Below are 20211 nucleotides of genomic sequence, written 5' to 3'. Positions count from 1 at the left end.
GAGGCGGCAAAGATATGGAGGCAAGCAGCGGCTCCGTTCCTGAGCTCTGTGTGGCAGCTTCCCATTGGCCCGCACCGGCTGTCACTCCGCGCCTGCCAGCCAATGACAGAGAGGGAACGCTGGCGTTCTCCGCTCCAGGCCAATCACAATACCGGAAGTTGCCTCGATCGCGGCCAAGGAAGTGACTGGCGTTATCTTATTTATTTAATAAGCGATTTAACACATCCAGAGACCAAACAAGTCACATTCTAATGTCAAGTTAGACACCGGAGAATCGGCAAATATTCGTAATAGGTGATGAGAGCGACGACAAAGTGAGCTCAGTGAACAGATCGAGCAACATAAATCAAAGCGGATCAGTCTCAGCTAGATATAAACATGTTTCCAGCTATCAGAGGTTTGCTGATGACCGCACACTGATTCCTTAGGAATTCAAATGTGTGAATGTGGGTTTAGGTGGGTATTTATGTGGGATATTTATTTGATTTAATCAGTCAACTTATGTTTATGAAGCTCTAAATCACATACCCTTAAGGCGGCTCAAAGCTCTTTAATTAATAAAGTGTTGTAAGCACACCCACCCAGGATTTAAAGAGCTTCAGTAGTTTTGATGGGAACTGTTTAGCGATAAATCAGAGTTTCCACAGGCTGGATCTCTGGAACAATTGGGGTCAGTGGGGGCAGTGGAATGGAAACTGCACAGGGTGAAGGTAAAGAGACTCACCTGAGTCTTGAGTCAGGACCACCTGCAGGTTCTGCCGTTTTTACCTTCTCCCGCTGAAGCTTCAGACGATTTAAATCTAATCTAGTTCACTTCCAGAATCATATTTAATTCCAGCTGTTCCTCTGTCAGTCAGTAAGTCAGTCAGTCACTATCAGACCATAGCGACTGCTGCAGCAGGTTTGACAGTTGGTTGTTTCACTCACTGAATAATAAAATTCTGACACCTTAACTGAGAAAAACTTCATAATGCTGTTTTTAAGCACAACCTCAAATAGAAGCTCATCATCCACTTCCTGCTCCACACAGCAGTAGTTACACCCCCTGAGCAGCAGAGGGAGCCCTCTGACAGCAACGGTCTTGGGCTAGAGGATTTAAAGGCCCACCAGCGTCTTCGGAACTGATCCTTTAATTTATGACTCGTGATCTTCATGTAGCCAGTCTACCTTCAATGTATGTAGACGGGGCCCTGAGTTCAGTAAGGTTCGGCAATGGGTAAGACAAGTTGTTAAAGTAGGAACCCAAACCCAAAGAAATAAATCTACTGGGAAGCCAACTTTGCAATAAAAACACTTTCTTTACTGAACACAGAAATCAAAAACAGTGTGCCACAGTCCTCCAACTCAAAATCTTTTTAAAAGGGAAACAACTCAACACCAACAGGATGCACACAATTTTAAGAATAAACAAAACAAAAGTTGCAGGCCTGAATAGTTACTCGGGTGCGTGGAGACCAAAACTGCAGTCCCTTCACTCCGATGGAGTGGGGAAAAAAGCTGTAGTGTGGTTTGCCCAGTAGGTGGCAGGGCTGTAAACGGTGGCAGAGGAGCCGAGCGCGAGGAGCTTGCTAGTGGCTCGGCACCGAGCGCTCCCTGGTGATTGAGGGGGCTGCTGGTTTAGCTGCTTCTCGTCCACCGTTGTTTTCTCACTCACTCACTTGTGTAATGAGTGGACAGACCCTCGGAGATATGACCACCAGACCTCGGGTGGACGTCGTTGTCAACATCTCAACTCCGCTGGAATATACAGTGAATACTTCACTGTTCTTCTGGCTCCCGTTGGCATCCACCTGGCCCCTGCTACACCGCATTCGCCCACCTGCGTTCAATCAGTCTCTCCATGATGCTTCAACTATTGTCCATGTCCTATACTACAGCTGAAAACAATTTTTTAACCATGAACAAACTCAAAAAATAAAACGGATAACAAATAAGAATATCCTTAGGACCATTCATTCATTCATTTTCAATACCCGCTTAGTCCCGAGCGCAGGGTCACGGGGGTCTGCTGGAGCCTATCCCAGCTGTCATAGGGCGAAGGCAGGGGACACCCTGGACAAGTCGGCCGCAGCGCTAACCACTGCGCCACCGTGTCGCCCTATCCTTAGGACCCTATTTTCGCCAATTTCGCGTTTGGTGCGTCAAAGATACGTCACCGTTTATTTTATTGATTGACTTGTTAGAACAACACCCCAATACGGCGGCAGCCGGGGGCCTAACTCAAACAGAGTACACTTTTTGACTCGTGGTTCGAACCGACACGAACAAAGCATGCAACACCAACAGAACAGGAATTAACCATGCACCAACACACTCACAAACACTCGCACACTTGCAGTTTAACCACAGCAATTAGCATAAGTCCCCAACATAATCCTTTGCGGCTCGAGGGGAGCATCCAGCTCTCCACAGCCGCCACAATATATTCCTATATCTATGGGCTACATTCAGATGGAACCTGCTTTCAGAGAGACATTCACCTCCTTCCTGCTCCACCTCTTCCTCCTCTACCTTTCACTCCTTCCTCCCTCCACCGTGTCCTCCTTCCTCCTCTTCCTCATCCCTCCTCCTTCATCTTCTCCTTCTCCCCCCTTGCCCTCCTCCTCCTTCCTCCTCTTCCAGTCAGATGTTCTCCAGCTGACGGAGTGTTTCAGGAGAACCATTGCTGTGTCTCAATTCAGGGTCTGCATCCTTGAAGTACGCATTTTGAAAGGAAGTTGCATCATAGCACTGCAAGGCTTGTCCCAATTCCCAAGGGTCCTTAGGACGCTCAAAATGCGTACTCGGAATTCGCCCTTGTTTTAGCCGATTCCAAGGATGCACCGCAACTATCCTTCGCGTACTTATCTATCCCATGATGCTTTGCGTGCTGCTGCAACGCATCGTGAGATCTTGGGAAGTCAGCTGAAATTAGCGGCATGGACTGGTAAAGACACACTGAAATTTCATATAAAATATGCAGTTTTAACATCGGGTTTTTATTCATTTGAATATCAACCGACATTGTTAGATGGCGAACCAATGGTTAGCTTGATGCTATAAAAACGTCACTTCCGGGGTTGGCCAGCAGGAGGGAACGGCGGTGACGCAACGAGGAAATACACAGCAGGCTAGACTGTCCCGTGTGGTTACGGGGAGGCGGGGTTTGGGCCGTCCTTCTAGGCTGGGTACTTGAAGAACGCTTCCTTCAGACGGAGGACACTCGGTTTGAAGGGTGCAGACCCCGAATTGAGACACAGAACATGTTTCTGAACCACGTTTCTTCCATAGCGAGGTGGAGATCTAGCAGGAACAGATCTACACTACACCAAACCCCTCTCTCTCTTACTCTCTCTCTCTCTCTCACAAACACACACATACTGGAGGTTTTTTCTTTAGCCCCTTTGCTCTTGAGTGGGGAGCCCCATTCCCTCTGTGAAGTGGTTGCCATGGTAACCACCGTTCTCCTCAGTCATATCTGGAGCACGGAGGAGGACCAGAGAGCTCTGCTGCATTGTGTGAAGTGTGTGTATGTGCTTGTGTATGTGTGTGTGACTGAACACTGAGCGTCTTGTTGTCTCGCCTTGTGTTCCGATGACGGAAAGTCAAACACAGTGACACTTCCTGTGTGTGAAGAAAGACCTGCTTACAGCAGCGTGGGCTTCAGAAGAGGGGTGAAAGGTCATCAAAGTTGTGTCGACTCCAGCACAATCCAGCTTGTCACATGACTCTCCTCAGCTACACTGGTTGCATTCAGACGCCTCGGCTGGGTCACCGTGGCGACCTGTGTGTGTGTGCGCGTGTGTGTGTGTGTGTGTGTGTGTGTGTGTGTGTGTGTGTGTGTGAAGGAGGACACAGAGAACAGCAGCTTCTGTTAAATATGTGGACTGTTTATTAAAAGACACCGAGTGATGACGTCACAGGCTACAGTTACACTCTGTTACTGTCAGTCAGCGTGAGCAACACAACACACACACACACACACAGGCACACAGATGGTGTGGATGACAACAACGACAACAACGACACATGCATCAGGTAGGGTCAGGGGGCGGGGCCAGGTGTGCAGGGTTGGTGGAGTGTTGTGCCACGCGCCCCCCACTGCTGCAGCTTTTAAAGGAGCGTCACCAAACAGAGGTTATATGGTAAAGTGGGCAGGGCTAGCAGTCATCTAACATAGATATGGGTCATATCTATGGGTAGAGAGTGGGCGGGGTTAGTGCTAGGGGTGTGCCCGGGAGCAGGTTTGTGGGGAAGGTCAGGGGTCAGAGGTCTACTTGGACTGCTTGATGGGAGGGGGCACCTTGATGTCCTGTCCTTTCTCCAGCCTCTTCTCACACTCCACCAGGTAGTTGACGCCGTCCACCACCGTCTGCACCAGCTGCACCTGTAGGACCCACCACACCCGCCCTCGGTCAGAGCGCCACTCGCCATCTGCACACAGCGCTGCCGAACTCACTGCTGCTGCTCACCTCTGACTGTCCCAGCCGGTCCAGGTTGGAGATGTCAAAGGTTCCGCCCACCGCCGCCGTGTCCACGCCCCCCGTCCCTCTCTTCTGGAGACGCAGGTTGGCCAGGATCTTGCTGAAGCGGGAGTCCTGGCGGGGGTTGGGGGAGGTGAGTCTGTGTGTTTGTGTGTGTGTGTGTGTGTTAGTGTGTGAGTGGGTGTGCGGTACCTTGCTGAGCAGCGGCAGCTTGACGTGCACGCCGGCCCTGAGTCCTGTGCCCAGGTTGGAGGGGCAAGTCAGGATGTAGCCCAGCCGCTCGTTCCACATGAACTCCCAGCCCTTCTCCTGGATCAGGCGCTCCACCTGCACACACACAGGGACACAAACGGGCACACACACACGTACACATACACAGGTGTCGACAACAAAATTAATTCATATTAATTAAGTATTTGTGGACTCTTAATTCTCTCTCTATCTCCTCCTCTCTCTGCCTCTCTCTCTCTCTCACACACACACACACACACACACACACACACACACACACACACACACACACACACACACACACACACACCTCCTTGAGGCCCCTGCAGAAACGTTCAAAGACCCTCTTCATGTTGCCACCCTTCTCCATGGAGATGACCCGGGTGTGATCCTCCTCGTTGATCCACACCAGGAAGTTCTTCTGGTTGTTGTGCCTGAACGCACAACATCACACATAGTCACTTTAACACAACAGCTTTCGCAGCCGACACCCGATTAGTTTTGCAAGACAGCGGTGAAAAAACTAATGAGAGTCTAGAGATCTCCAGGCTCCATCCTGGACTCCAGTGGAGCAGCTCCAGCATGTTTTAGCCCTGTGTTTACAGCCTCCTGCTAAAATGAAGGTTTGCCCGGACATTCCATGTGGTTGGAAGGCAGTTTCAAAAGAAGGCAGAGCCAGCACCTGGCTAGGGGTGAGTGTTCACTAACCTAGAATAGGTATCACTGCCCTCTATGACATCACAGAGGGTCGATTTCCATGTCGGGTGTGTCAGACTTATAATGTACACTGGGCGACGCTAAAAATGCTAACAACTTCCTGCAGCCGGGACAGTTCAGTTCAGTCTGGCTCTTATCTCAGCTGGCTAGGCCAGGCTAACTAGGTGCGGTGTGATGGGCGGCAGATGAGAAGCTAATCGGCTCCTAGTGGTGTCGTCGCATTAAAAGCAGCGGCGCCACACATCACTTCCTGTGTGGCCGCCTAAAGCTACCGATGTGAGCCTGAGGGGGGCGCTGTGTCCAGCATCCTGGACGTCGACTCATCAAAGGAGCAGAACAGAAACCCAACCATGTGATCCTGACATCAACGACGGAGGGCCGTGATTGGCTGTCAGTACTGACCAGATGCCACGACCGTCGGGCCAATCGCGGGCCATCCCGGCGCAGGTCAGCAGGGGCGACACGGGCTTGTCAAACAGGAAGTGGTCCTGTGGGCAGCGCGGAGAGGTGGGTGTCAGGTGCCGGTGCCATCGCTCACACAGGAAGTGATGTAACACAGACTCACGTCGATGAGCTGCTGCTGCTCCTCCTCCGTCATCTGGGTCAGGCTGTAGTAGTGGCCACTCAGGTCATCCTTCAGGCCCGCCAGGGCGTCGACCGCCACCCGCTCCACCTCCCGACGCTCCGCCCTGGTGCAGGCGGGCGGCAGGCTGAGCCCGCGGATGCTGCGGCCCGTGCGCACGCGGGACGACAGCACGTAGCGCTCGTCAAACTGACCCGACTGGAGCTGCAATGGAGACACACGAGCTGTCACCTCCTTCCACCGCAGGAAGTGACGTCTCACAGCTGGTGGGCGGGGTCTGACTTACCTTGCTGGAGTCCAGATCGGTGGGGTGTGTCATGGTGCGACGGTTGTAACCGTTGTGTCGCTCCATGATAATCGGGTCCAGAAGTTCTGCAAACACCTGGAGGACATCAGGGAGAGGAGCTTCAAGGTCAATGGGGGGTCGTCCTCCTCTGCGATAACCCTCTGTGTGTGTGTGTGTGTGCTCCCACCTCGTAGGACTCCTCGTCCCCGGCCACCATGCCCACAGTCTTGATGAAGGGGTGACCCGGGTTGTCCACGCCCGTCTGGATGGCCTGGTCCAGTGTGTAGCCGTTGGGCGTGGCCCTGTCGCACAGCTTGGCGTAGACGCTGGGCGTCAGGTGACTGGCCATGCAGTTGTTGTGCTTGCGCAGGTCCGGGTACTCGGCGCTGTGCAAATTGCCAACAAAAACAGAGGGGCGGAGTCAAAGAACAGCTGATCGGGAGCAGCCCGTCCGAGATAGACGCGCTGTTAGCGCTTTTGACATCGTCGTCAGTGGATGTTGATGAGATCCACAAGTTGATGTTAAGATGATGGTGATGATGATCCCACAACCCTAAGTGTAGGATGAAGCAGGTATTCAAAATGGATGGATGGATAATAATTTTAATCAAACCTTATAAATACAACAGGGTCTTCACCTTGGCCTACACACTGGCTAATTGGAGCCAGCCATCCACTTGGATTCGGTCAATAATTCTAATAATGAACTATCTTTCCTGCCTGGTGTGAAATAATGAAGGAAAATCTAAAGTGTGACCACATGTTAACGCAGCAGAAATAGGTCTGCATGTTTTATTTTTGGGCTCCAGATTATAGGGTCAGAATTCTTCCTTGTCCCGCAGCGTGATCCAGAACCTGAAGCCATGAGCAGCAGAAGCAGGAGGAAATCTGATGGCTTTTAATGTCGGCCAGTTTATTGGAGGTTGGTGTTTGATCGGCGGCTCTTTGATTGCGATGGTGCAACACTCTTGTTGCATTAACACTACTGTTAATGAATAACAACTGTGTGCTGCTGCTGGTCACGTACACTCCACAAAAAAACACTATAATCTCTGCATCAGTGTTTTATAGTTGTCGGGCGACCAATCAGATGCTGGAGTTCCTCAGAGCTCATCTGCCCTGGACCTCCTCGGGTTTGACACCCTGAGTCACAGCAGTGACGGTCATCTTTCATAGGGTTGCAGACTCTTCAGATCCTGGCCGTCGTAATATTCGGACTTTTATGCCCACACACACATGTGTGTGTGTGTGTGTGTGTGTGTGTGTGTGTGTGTGTGGTTTCCCTGTTTTGTTTGGAGCTAATTAGCCCATCTGGCAGCACCTAGCCAGTTTGCCACGATGCTAACTTCTCCCGCGAGGCGACTTATGAAATGTTAAGTTTAATTGTTTTGATTGAAATTGTAATTGAAATGGTTAAATTGTTGGGTGAGAGTGCGAATGGTTGTTTGTTTTCGACGTGGCCCTACGATACGCTGGCAACTCGTCCACCTGGCATTCGCACAAAGACAGTTGGGACAGGCTCGTCCCACCCCCTCGCCACCCTGAGTGCAGGAGCAGCAGTGGCAGAGAATGGACCGATGGATCAGACCGTGTCATTTACTTCCAAAGACACTTTGTCAAGTCAGTTTGAATCTAGATAAAAAGAGATAAATAATCAATAAAATAAATTATGTTTATTCACTTACAAACTTTACCATGTTGAAAGTATGAAGTAGCCACAGAGTCATAAAACAAATGAATCCCGAATGGGGAAAAGAAGGGGCGCATCGACAGTGGCAATAAATGTGATTACCATGATAACCATAATAATAAAATTGTGCCCACAATTGAATCGAGTCAAATCCTGAGGCGCCTCAGCCCTAGATGGCCTCTGACCCCTAGCGATTATATATTCTCACGCTGATGTGTCCGTCAATATCTTCAGACTTGCTAAACGTGTGCAAGAGAGAAGAGTAGCCTTGCAGGGTATCGGAACAAGACAGAGACCTGAAGATTGTATATATCAAAGAAAGAATCACAACAAATTGACCAGTATCATCTCGAAACATGTCAGGGTAAGACCGTCTAGAAAAGAAAAAGGAACCCTTGTCTTGAAAGAGGAAACAGTGATGTCCATCATTAACAAAGCCATAATGAACGTCATCGACCTGGCAAGATTTCCTTTCAACGTGGAACCTTTACTACTTCCTTAATAAAAATGCATAAAAATATTTTACTCTGGATAAAGGAGTGTCACTCTGGCTGTCACAATTGATTGATGGTTTCCTTTCTTTTATTATCGTGTCATTTCATTATCTGTGCCCTCGACTGGTTTGGCTGAAACCCCCGAGTGTGTCCAGTCCGAGTCAAAATGCCCCCGAGTCAGACACCCTTAGAAAGTGGTCTGGAGACCAATATCGATTTCGGATACTATAACACTGGGACTCGAGAGAAGAGCGCCTTCATTATCAGCGCCGTCGTGTTCGGCCATTACCATAATACACCGTCTACACGGAGCTCCGCCACTGCGTTCCCAGAACCGGTCCTGCCATCGCGTGAAGGACCAGAGAAAATATTTCTTATTGTTTAAGGAGTAGCGATCGAAATTCGTTGTGGGAAAAAAAAAAAAAAAAAAAAAAAAAGATGATTCTGATTCTGATTCTGATCAAGTTCAAAGAAAACGAAGGGAACCGAATCAAAGGATTTTCCTGCTGCGAACATCCATCGGGGGCTTACAGTGCAATTTACCTTTGTGGGACAAATAAATGTTTTCTTTTCCTCTTTATCGTCATCATCTTCTTGAAAACCACGTCCCCTCACCTTAATACGCACGCACGCACGCACGCACGCAGACATTACCTGGCCGGGTACCTCCTGCGTTCCGAGCCCAGGGCGCTGACATGGTTTCGGTGCAGCAGGAATCCGGCGGTGGCGGAACCTCCGAGCAGCGTCAGCAAGCCGATGTTGCGCTTGGAGGTCAAGAGTCTGGAGAAACTGCTGGCCATGGTGGATACCGGGAGGAAGGACAGGTGGCCCGGACACGCTGATCAAGGGCTTCTGATGGAATGACCGAGAGAACGGGTCGGTGACGTCAAGGCGCACCTGCGATAACGGGACGGCGCCGGAAAATCAGCGCCGGCTTCAAAATAAAAGCCCAACGGCTCTGAGACACCGAACCCTGCACTCTGACTGAGGCCATCGGAGCTTGAGCGCAACCAGATGAGGTCTGAGGAACCAAATAAACAGTCAGAGCCCAGGAGAACCAAGTAAACAGTCAAAACACAGAGTAACAAATTAAAGAGCCAGAACCCTGAAGAACCCTGAGGAGGAGAAAGACAACGGTCCAGGACGAGCAGAGCCAAAGCACTCATGTCAAACATTGAAGGACCTGAAGCGTTTATTGTGGAACGGGCTGGCTACCGGAAGTCGGGCGCCTCATCTTGGCGGGAGCTTGCGAGCGCGGCGCGTGCTGTGAATACTGAAGGACGCGGGATCGGCGCTGCGGCACCGAGCACCGTCCAATCAGGCCGCGCCGTTCATGGACCGACCCGTCGCGGCGATGCAGGGACACGTGACTTGGCCGGGAGAACCTCCTCGAAACCGGATCATAACCAGATTATTACGACCCGCGGAGGCTCAAATTTGGAGGTCAGCTGCAGCATCACCCACTACCTAACTACGGCGGTCACCATGGCAACAACTCAGCCCACAGAGGGCGCCCTGTTCCCGGCTTTAGGCCGGATTACATTCGGGGACCAAAGTCCACCTGGGCGCTGTGGCTCTTTATGGTCCTTCCTGATAAACTTCCACAGAGCAAAATTGTAAAGTCAGAGTCACGTGTTCGCCTCGGCACCTTTGAATGGCTCCGACGGGACTCGGCAGAAGACCGCCCTCTGGTGGCCACACGACACGACTGCAGCAATGTGCAGAAGAGCCGCGCCGCTCCTGGAGCTTCTGTTAACACATCGGGTTCCTTTCGCCAGCTGATTACACCAGCGCCTCGTCAAAGTGAGATCCGACCACGAGGTTCAGAAAAAATATATTTATTCACATTCAACAACAACAGGAGATATTTACAACGTGTAACAACATCTTAAAAAGGCAAAGCATGGAAGGAACCAGTGGAACTGATGATCTGCAGATCCTTCACCTCCTGGCAGGAGCAGAAGAAGTGGACTCCGACCCCCCAGCACCTCTCCTTGGTCCAGTGTCAGTGCAGCAGCCTCTTCCTGCTGAAGGCCGGCCTCCTGCTGGGGGGGCTGAACCGAGCTCCCTCCATACCCTGGTCTTCACCTCCGTCTGCTGCAATGGGACGACAAGGAACACCTGGTTGACCATCACACTGCCACCTCAGTCTGATCCTCCGCCCCTCGCGATTCACCTCCACCTGTCCAGTCACTCATTTCCTGTCCAGCCCTCGGCTCACTCAGACTGACTCGCTAGGAGCTCATGAGAGATATTTTGTTGTAACTTTGCTTTTGTTCCTTTTCAATTGACAATAAAGCTTGTGTTTTCGACATATCCCATGATATATTTTTTTTCCTATGAGGTGGATCACCACACTCCACCCCAGCGCTCCATCCATCTGCTCCTGTTCCGGCCCCTCTGTCACATTTTAGAAACCTCTGTGGCCCACCAGTCAAAAAGTTTGCCCTGTTCTGTTTCCTTATAAAAAGCTGACACTAGCTTGTGGGTCCGCAGACGCAAGACTCCCCCTGCTGTCCTCACCTGTGAACTGCGCCGCTGTTCTCTTACTGGCTGAAGTGGCTGCGCTCTTGAACAGCATCGGGGAGCGAGTCAGGGCCAGGATCCCGCTGGCTGTCACCGGTTTCCTCAGGGCGGAGCTTGTGGGAGTGGCCGCTGTGGATGAGCAGGAGAACAGCCGATCAGGTCACATGGCATTGCTGGTCACCAGTGCAGACTCACCAGTTGATCCCGAGACAACTTACAGGAAGCAGTGTCCCGGGCACCAGGCGCTGACGTCCTTGTTCTTCTTCCTCCTCCTCCTCCTCCTAACTCTTCTTCTTCAGTCTGAGGCGCGGCATTCCAACCCAGCGACTCCGCAAAGAAGCTGCCCCCCAGAGGGGAACAGGGTAAGTGCAGGCAAGAAGTCCTGCCGTCCTCCGTCTCCGGGTCCTGCAGCCTGCTCACCCCCAGCTCCGCCGCCTCCTCCTCCAGCAGCTCCACCTTCAGGCCGCGGTCCTTCCCTGAGGCTCCGCCCCCTTGCGCCCGCTTCCTGCGGGGCCAGCTGTTGAGGTGGTCGGGGGCCGTCTTGCCGCCGCTCTGAGGGGAGGGTGTGAGGGGGATGGTGTGAGCCGTGGCCACTGGGGACAACGTTCCCCCTGGAGGAGGGCGTGTGGGCGTGTAGGACCTGCAGATGTACATCTGGACACCAGACCCCGGCGAGCTCTTGGCCGGGGGCGTGGCGTGGGCGCACAGCGTCGGGGAGACGCAGCCCGCCGACACCGAGTCGGTGCGTTTGAACCTGAGCTTCGGGACGCCGGACGCTTGCATGTCCACCTCCACCTGGTAGGTCAGAGGGCTGGCACACACCTCTCCTTGTCTAAGAGGTCTGGAGGCTCCTCGAGGGGTGGAGAACCGAGGAGACTGGTTCTCGTAGCCCAGCCGAGCCGCCGCCTCCCTCTGCTGGCGGTCCGGGGTCTGGCGGAAGCCGTAGCGGTGACCGCGAAGCATGGCTGGATTTTTAGGAGAGGCAACGCTGGAGGCCAAGTCCTCTCCAGACTGCGAGGACTTCCTGGAGAAGCTGATGTTCATCTTGAGGGCTCCGGTGAACTGGGTCTTTACGACTGCTGCATCCACAATGTCCAGACTGTCGTCCTCTGTGGACGCCGACATCTTATGGGAGGAGCCCGAAGAGTCCAGCTCAGAAGTTCTGGACGCCTCGCTGGACTCTGAGTGGAGGAGCTGCTGCTCAGCAGCAGCTGGCTCCACGCTGAACAGAAGATCGTCCTCAGACCGAGACCTTCGCTTCTGTCTGGTTGTTCTGACGTCTGACACCAGTCCCACTGCTGTCAGAGATGGCGGTGAGGCAGCGGCGCCCCCTGGTGCATGCTCCACGACTTGAGTTCTTCCAGTCCTGGTGGTCATGTGATGAGAGGGACTGGGGGTCCTGGTGGGAGGAGGTGTTGATGAAGGACGCGGTGGTTTTTCTGAGGAGCTCCGCTCTCCGTCCTGGCTCAGACAGACTCTGGTCTGCTGGGCCTTCTCTGGGCTCCTGAAGAGCTCCTTCCCGGTGGTTTTGAAAGGGCTGGATGAGGAGGCAGAAGCTCTCAGTCTCTGAGAGGAGCGACACGCAGCACGAGGCGACTCTGGCACCTTGAAGGTCTCCGACATGCCCCCTGGCCGGGGAGACGGAGACCATGTGACGCTCTTCCTGGGAGTCCTGGAAGAGGGGCTGGTGAGCAGACAGGAGCCAGAGGAGGAGACCTTGCCAGGGGTCCTGAGGATCCCCTTCAGGGGGCTCGTCACAGGGCTCTGCTTCTCGGGCGTCTCCAGCACCACGGACCCTCTGGCGGGAGATCTCAGGGGGCTTCCTCGCCACCCCGCTGCTGCAGGACTCTCTGGGACAGACCGCATCCTGGAGGTGGGCGGAGTTCTGGGTGTCGGGGGGGTCCTGGCGGAGCTCCCCTGACTGCCTCTACCTCTTCTGCCTGGTGACTTTGGAGGGGTCTTGTTCGGACTCTGAAACCAGCCAGAAAATCAGAGCGTTTTAATGCTGTAAAGCTTTTTTCTGGCCACCGAGGGGCAGCAGACACAAGCAGAAGACATAGGAGTCACTGAGCAGCTGGCAAAAAAAACAATCAGAGATATTTAGTTCACTAAATATGAGTCACTAGCTCATTAAAATCCTGTTGTCAGTTATTTCAGTTGCAACGGAAGCCCAGTTCAGCAGGGGGCGCTGTGGCTGAACTGAACTGTGAGCTTCTGACCTCCTGATCAGGCCAACTGGTCTCCGTACCTCAAACACACTGGAGTCGGGGCACAACTGGGACCTGGAGCTTCTGGTCCTCTGAGAAGGTCTAGAGGGGCCACCTGGAGAGTTGGCTGCTCCGAAGAGAAGACGCCTCGGAGAGCGGACGGTCCGGACGTCGACTTGGCCGCTGAGCGAGAGCTGCGACGCAGATAGGGCGCGCTCCAGGTGGCGAGAGCGAGGCTGCGAGCTGGAGTAGAAGGTGTTGGAGTGTCGTCGAGCAAACCTCTTGATCCTGGGGCTCCTCCTCAGATCTGACACAGGATAGAAACACAAAGGGACAGCTGCCTGTTAGTCAGTCCAGAGATCCAAGTCCACAGACCAGGACCAGGTTAGTCAGACTTTACAGAGATCCCAGTCCACAGACTAGGACTAGGACTAGGACTAGGACCAGGACCAGGACCAGGTCATTCACACACAACAGAGATCCAAGTCCACAGACAGACAAAGACAATCAGGCAAAGGAAGTGCAGGCTGGTCCTGGACCAGGATGATATAAAGGCTAGTCCTGGACCTGATCCTGCCAGGTGCTGGTCCAGATCCTCGATCAGCACCTGCAACAGGTCAAGGTCCAGGACTTGGGTTTGTGTGTCATCTGATCCATGTTTTTCCATGAACCAAATGCTGAAGGCTCATGGTTTTGGTCCTGGTTCCTGGGTGTGATGCCAGATTAAATGGGTATTTCATTTGACTGACTATTTTTCCATGTGTTGGTACCTTGAGCAGGTTTGAGGGGAGACTCCTCCACTACGCAGTCCTCCGTGTTGGTAGAAGTCCTGAAGAACCAGAGTGCAGGGTCAGCAGCAGATACAGGGACAATATACATACCGAGTCAGTAGTTTGAGGACGGACCTGCCCTGCTGCTGCCTCTGCAGGAGGCGACCCGACACCTGTTTGTGGGCTGGAGTCTCACACACCTTCGTGGTCAGGAGTTTGTGCCTCTCTAAAGGAGACGAACACACTTCATCACTCAGGAGAACCTCGGATGAATAATCATCGGCACCGTTGTCATATTTCTTGATCAGTTTTACCTTCAGACTCAGAATCGCGTCTCTTCCGTTTCTGGCCCTCCACTGCAGACACCGAGCGACTCCGAGGGAGTCTGCTCCTCTTGGAGGGAGACGCCCCCTCCTGGTTGAACAGGTTCCTCCTCACCTTGGTAACCTCTGAGGCAATCAGAACAAACCCATCCATCAGCTGGTCATTAGGTCGCAAAAATCTACAGCGTCCAAGAAAGTAAATCTGCAGCTTCCCAGATAACCATATAGCAGATTCCCAGATAGCAGGAGCTCATCACTTCGGAGTGAAGTGATGAGCTCCTGCTGAATCCACTGGAAAACTAACCATCATTATCTAAAAATCTCTTGTTTTCCAGACTATTGTACTGGGGAGTCACATAGTGGTCATCATCTTAGAACTATGATGACGACCTTGGACCAAGATAACAGTCTCACACTGCTGTTTTGTTGACCTCTTCTGAGCCTCACGATGATGACGGGTAAGAACTTGGAGTAAAAATGACATCAGAGAGCGAGACACACCTTGGACTTCCTGTTTCTGAGGCTTGGCTGCTACGGGTTTCTCTGGAGACGCCTGGCCCTTCGACTTGGACTGGAGAAAGACAGAAGATCAGTGATCAGCTCAGAGATCTTTGGTTTGGACTGGAGACAGCGAGGAGGAAGAGGAAGAGGCGGGGGAGCAGCAGGAAGAGGAAGAGGTGTTGGAGGAGAAGAAGGAAAAGGAGGAGGTCTCACCGCCCTGCTGGTCTTCTTGGGAATGTGGATCTGACGAAGGACCTGCGAGGCCTCTGTCAGGCTGCGGTGACGGGTCAGCATCCCGCTCCTGCAACACACATCACACAACATCTCAGGAGAACACAATCATGTGTGAGGAGCATCAAGCAGGGTGGCTCCCGGTGACTGCTCTCACCTCCTGTGGCTGGCCGAGCGCCTCCTCAGCTCCTGCAGGTCTTCTCCTCGCTCCGACAGCTGGCCGAAAGAGGAGATCGAGGAGGCCGAGGGAGAGACGCTGTCCTTGGCCACCGACTCGTCGCTGAAGAAGTCAGCAGGAAGCAGAGCCAGAAGAGCTTCAGGAAGCTGCGTGCCCAGACTGTGGTAGACGTCGGCCAGAACTCTGGGAATCGCTGTCAAAAACCTACAGGAAAACCCAGAAGAACCACTTATACCTGCCGCCCTGAAACAACTAACTGGGGAAACATCTGAAGGAGTTTCTAGCAGGTGATGACCAGTCGGCCTGAGGCACTGACCCGGGGAGGACCTGGTCCTGGAGGAAGCGGGTCAGGCACACCGGGTCCTTCGTGAGGGAGATGATCCTCAGCATGTCGGCCACCTGAGAAGGTCGAGTGGTTGGTTAGAGTGGCGACAGAAGGTGTTGGTGTGTACAAAGAAAGAAGATCTCACCTCCTCCACCATCTGGTCCATGTCGCACTGCTCTGAGGAGAAAAACCTGGCCAGCTCCAGCCTCAGCAGCACCTGCAACTGACACCTAAAGAGAACAACAGCAGTGTTGAGTGGAAGCGGCGGCAGCAGAATATTTTCTGGAGGATTCAGCAGGGGGCCCTCACTTACTCTCTGACTTTGTGGTCGACGTTGGCGGCCGAGCTGTGGAGCTCCCTGATGGACTTACTGGTCTTGAGGAGGTGCTGCTGGACGAAGGACAACATCTTCACCTGCAAGGAGAACATCTCAGTCCACTGCATCCCGGATTGGCCCCCGGCCTGCTCACATCATCTCCCACCATCAGTCCACAGTAAAGGTGTCTCACCGGATCATCTGGACCCGTCATGAAGGTCTTGACTGCGGTGAGGAGCTGCCGGACCCCAGGGAGGAGGTCGGCAGCATCAGTCTCCATCACCATCTGCTCACAGCTGGTCTCCAGGTGGGCCACGAGTTCTGCCTGGCTGCTGAAACCTGAGAGCAGACTTCCATCACACACCACTCCCAACATCTTCTGTGGAAACCTGTTTGTGACCACTCACTGATGCTGCTACTCGTCGATTTGCTCCGTCCGCGCGAGCGTTTCCTCTCGTGGCGGTCCGGCCCTCTACCTGGTTCCGCCTCTGACTGGTTCTTCTGGGCTTTGACGTTGAGCCGCGCCACGTTGAGCATCTGCAGCGAGCGGCTCATGGTCTTCATCTTCTGCTTGACCGGTGTGCACTGAGCATCGGCTAGAGGCCACAGACAAGAAGCGACATCATGTGCTGCTGAGTGATGTCAGACAGTAAAGAAGAAGAAGAAGAAGAAGAAGAAGAAGAAGAAGAAGAAGAAGAAGGAGGAGGACATTCTTACATTTCTTGTTCCTTTTGTCTTGTGGAGGTCCAGATGTTTGGTAGAGCTCAGCCAGGCTGGAGAGGAGCTCCTGCTGCAGGCCGTTCTCCTCCTCCTCCTCCTCTTCATCATCGCCTTCTGGAGCCGCTTGAAGCAGTCTGGAACACCAGCATCAGGACCAGGATCACAAGCAGCCCTTAACAATGCAACACAACCCGTCAGAGCTTCGTCCCTCACCTCATGGACTCCATCAGGTGGGAACTGACTCCTGATTGGTCACACTGGAGGAACCAGCTCTCCAGGACTCTGCTGTCTGGATGACCACGGCCTGCCTCCTGCTGGGCCCACTCAGGAACCGCAGGCTCATTGCAGTCCGGCTCATCTGGAGGCAGAGCCAGAAATCAGTTCAGGTTGACTGGACACGAACATGGATCAGAATCATCAGTAGGAGGACATAAGTTCTCTCCTCACCGTCCTCCTCCATCATGTCAAAGACCACGCCCAGAACCCTGCTCACAACATCAGGGAGACCAACCGAGCCGTCTGCTGGGGCGTCACTGGGAACTGGGTGCTGGGTGACCTGTAAGGACTGGGCGACTCGGGAGAACTCAGAGAGTCCAGGCTGCAGGACGGTTAGCAGAGCCGTGGAAGGAGACAATGGGGAGAGAATAGCCGAGCGCAGCAGGCCGCACACCTTCACCTCTGACAGCTGTAGGAGACACGCAACAATGCAACGTAAAGACGCAATACCTCACGACACGGTAGGGCCAGTGTAGAGTCAGCCCTCCAACCAGAGAGGAAAACGACAGAAGAAGAGAAGAGCCTAAACGTCCATCATCCTGTGCAAAAGTCGGTCACCGCTGCACTCTACAGGTTGTAGTTAATATCCATATAGAGGTATACACACTGTACCAAATTGGTTTCATCAAATCATCACCAACAACACCAGCAGCTGGTCATATGTTTAAGCAGGCAGGACCAGAAACAAAAAGCTGCTGGTGTCCTTAAATTAGCAGTATCAAGCTAACAAGAATTATATAAAAATGTAGAATTAAAAATCACAACAACTTGATTATTTTCTGCTGAACTGGAGATGAACACCAGTCTGTCAGTGCTACCATGACAAGTGGTCCCAGTAATACCAGCATCAGCACCACTGACGAAAATAGAACATCACTGTCCAGTTTGGTTGACTGACAGGAGACGACAGCACTAGTTAACATAATTTCAGCACCAGGTCCTGGTGGAAACCAGACCACAGCCTGGTGGCAGCAAAGGAACCTCACCATGTGCAGACTGTGAGCAGACAGGTCCACCAGGAGTCCGTGGAAGTCCTGGGCTCTGCTGCTGCTCGAGCACTGGAGAACCCAGGACTGGGTGGAGGTTTGAGCCAGGGAAGAGGACTTCAAGCCCTGCACGACTCCTTTTACATGGACCTCCAGCGAGTCCAGGATTGGCTGCTGACCACGGGACAGCGGCACCACCGTGATGTCACACCTCTGAGGGGCTCTGCCTACTTGAAGATACCAAAACACAACGCATAAGAAGGTGCTGCATTCTGTCGTTCATCAGAGCCGAAGATGCTGAAGGTTTCCTCCACTTCTTCACCAGCAGGTTACCCACCTTGCTCCCACTGCAGGACGCCGTTAGTGACTGGGAACGCCAGACGGTGGCGCTGCTTGGATGACAGCAGGTAGCCGATGCCCGATTGTAAACACACGTGTTTGTCCGAACTAACGGTGAGCAGTGCCGCCACGGGAATGACGGCGCCCTCCAGTTGAGCCAGCACCGCCGACAGCCGACTGAAGCCCACGTGGTCCTCACACCTGGCCACCTGCAAGAAAACCCAAACATTAGCAGATCAAAAAAAGAAAACGTACTGTTACAGCAATCCTGTTAAACACCTCCACCCTCACCTGGAGGTCCGGTGTGCTGTCCAGCCAGTGCAGGACCACATGTTTCTGGACCAGCATGTCCCACAGCCTCTTGGGGAGGAGGTTCTCCGTCACATCATCAGGCAACTCCTGGTTACCCAGGCAGAGGTAGTTCGACAGCTGGGACCTGGACCAGGGACAGTCCGACACCACGAACACCGCGTTCTTTCCGCCGGCCCACGGCTCCTCCTCCCGGGAGACCCCCGTCGGCCCGGCCCGGCCGCGCCTCCGAGGTTTGGTGGGGGAGGTGATGTCGGGCCGGTCCCACTGGAAGTCCAGCAGCGTCTCCTTGACGGCGGTCTGGACCGAGGTGGCTCGGTCACTGCGCTTCTCAGTCTTCTCCCTAACCTCCAGTTTGGCGTCCAGCTCCACCTCGAAGTCCTCGAAGGTTTTGTGGCGGAGCTCCCGGAGGTCCGACCCCCTGGAGATGAGCCTGCTGCTCCGACCGCCGGTCGACCGAAACAATTTGTAACCCCAGCGGACCTGGTCGAAGCCGAACTTGCAGCCGAAGTGCAACAGGATGTGTAAAATCCCTCTTTTGACGACCTGCTTTCTGAGCTGATGGTCGCCCGACTCACAGTCCACCTGGACCACGAAGGCCAGGTTGTGCAGGGCCATGGCGCCTCGAAGCAGGTCGGTTCCTCACCGTGAAACCCAGAGAAGCGGCTCGGTCTTCATGGTCAGCAGGACCTGTGGGAAACAGACTGGTCACTTCCAGCTGCCGTCAGGCTATCGTGGCATGCTAGCCAGATAGCCAGCTAGCTAGCTAACTACGAAGCCCTATGCTAATAACACACGTCACCTTTTACTAGCAGGCTAAACACCCTTCGGTAATATAAGCGGAGGTGTGCGGATTATAGACGCAGATATATGTTTGAAGTCGCGACTTGTCGTTGTTCTGGAAGCTTGCTTCACTTTCCTTCCGTCGCCATTTTGTCACTTGACCGTTCGCGCTTCTTGTCCAAGACCCCGCCCACCCGTGGTGATTGGTTCACACATTTGACTCGAACAATAAGATTGGTCATGGACAGTGCAGAGGCGTTTTCTTTTTCGATCAAATCCCCTGTCAGTCAAAGAATTCCTCAGTTGAACTCCGACAGACAACAACCAAACATCCGCTGGAGGCGGGGCTACTCTGGCACGTCAGCAAAAATGTTTTTTAAATCGAAAAAGAAAAACAAATTCATTGAAAGGGTACTTTCAATCAAACCAAAAATGTACATTGTTAAATGTAAATTTCACAAATACAAATAAATAAACAAAAAGTAAAAAAAAAATAAAAATGACGTGCATCTTCTAATCGCTGGTCAGCAGAGACAAGAAGAACCTTCAGTCTTCAGGAGTCTTCACAGTAGCTGCCCTGCATCAAACCTTGAGCCAGTCACCGTTGCTACCCTGTTAGACCTTTTTTTTTTTCTTTTTTGTAATAAATAAATAAAATAACAATTTAAATACGACGATCTGGATTCAAACTCTGCCTCCTGTATCTCCCACATGGGGACTCCAGTTTTGGAATTGCACATATAAACATTGGTAAGATACCGTACATCTGTCCTGGATAACAACATTTAACTGACTTGAGCACCACTTGAAACAGAAAAATACCTTTTAAAAAAAATCGACACTGTTTCATTTTATTTCCTGCAAAATGTCTACAACCCGAAAGTACACAACTGCTCAAGCAAAACCTCTTTTTTGTCTTTATGAAAGACCAAGACCTGCTTATTTTCAGTCAATCTC

General features: G+C 52.6%; 2 protein-coding genes across 6 annotated transcripts; both read right to left on the bottom strand.

Annotated features, from left to right (window-relative positions):
- Window positions 1-3848: 3848 nt before the first annotated feature.
- Window positions 3849-9361, bottom strand: LOC142890077 (creatine kinase U-type, mitochondrial-like). The gene is made up of 9 exons (XM_076028852.1): window positions 9119-9361; window positions 6468-6666; window positions 6281-6376; window positions 5977-6198; window positions 5814-5899; window positions 5005-5128; window positions 4656-4790; window positions 4452-4577; window positions 3849-4366 (listed from the first exon to the last, which is right to left on the bottom strand). Exons 1-9 carry the CDS (start codon window positions 9262-9264, stop codon window positions 4253-4255), a joined length of 1248 nt encoding a protein of 415 aa, XP_075884967.1. The 5' UTR covers window positions 9265-9361; the 3' UTR covers window positions 3849-4252.
- A 925-nt stretch (window positions 9362-10286) lies between these two features.
- Window positions 10287-19448, bottom strand: ticrr (TopBP1-interacting, checkpoint, and replication regulator). Of its 5 annotated transcripts, none has more exons than XM_076028847.1 (21): window positions 18454-19448; window positions 18161-18371; window positions 17824-18053; window positions 17009-17246; window positions 16775-16919; window positions 16559-16695; window positions 16249-16473; window positions 16035-16180; window positions 15839-15939; window positions 15671-15755; window positions 15517-15599; window positions 15180-15404; window positions 15005-15092; window positions 14792-14861; window positions 14282-14416; window positions 14103-14193; window positions 13968-14026; window positions 13239-13504; window positions 11209-12961; window positions 10988-11119; window positions 10287-10561 (listed from the first exon to the last, which is right to left on the bottom strand). In XM_076028847.1, exons 1-21 carry the CDS (start codon window positions 19087-19089, stop codon window positions 10470-10472), a joined length of 5148 nt encoding a protein of 1715 aa, XP_075884962.1. In that variant the 5' UTR covers window positions 19090-19448; the 3' UTR covers window positions 10287-10469. The 5 variants fall into 5 exon arrangements, with proteins under 5 accessions (XP_075884962.1, XP_075884963.1, XP_075884966.1 ...); XM_076028848.1 differs by having other exon boundaries at window positions 16249-16470; XM_076028851.1 differs by having other exon boundaries at window positions 16249-16437; window positions 17824-18050.
- Window positions 19449-20211: the final 763 nt, after the last annotated feature.

The sequence above is a fragment of the Nelusetta ayraudi genome, unplaced genomic scaffold, assembly GCF_046127955.1.
Source record: "Nelusetta ayraudi isolate G7.1 ecotype Tasmania unplaced genomic scaffold, CSIRO-AGI_Nayr_v1 ptg000026l, whole genome shotgun sequence".
In the NCBI taxonomy this organism is placed as follows: Eukaryota; Metazoa; Chordata; class Actinopteri; order Tetraodontiformes; family Monacanthidae; genus Nelusetta; species Nelusetta ayraudi.
This window is presented reverse-complemented; position numbering and strand designations above follow the sequence as displayed.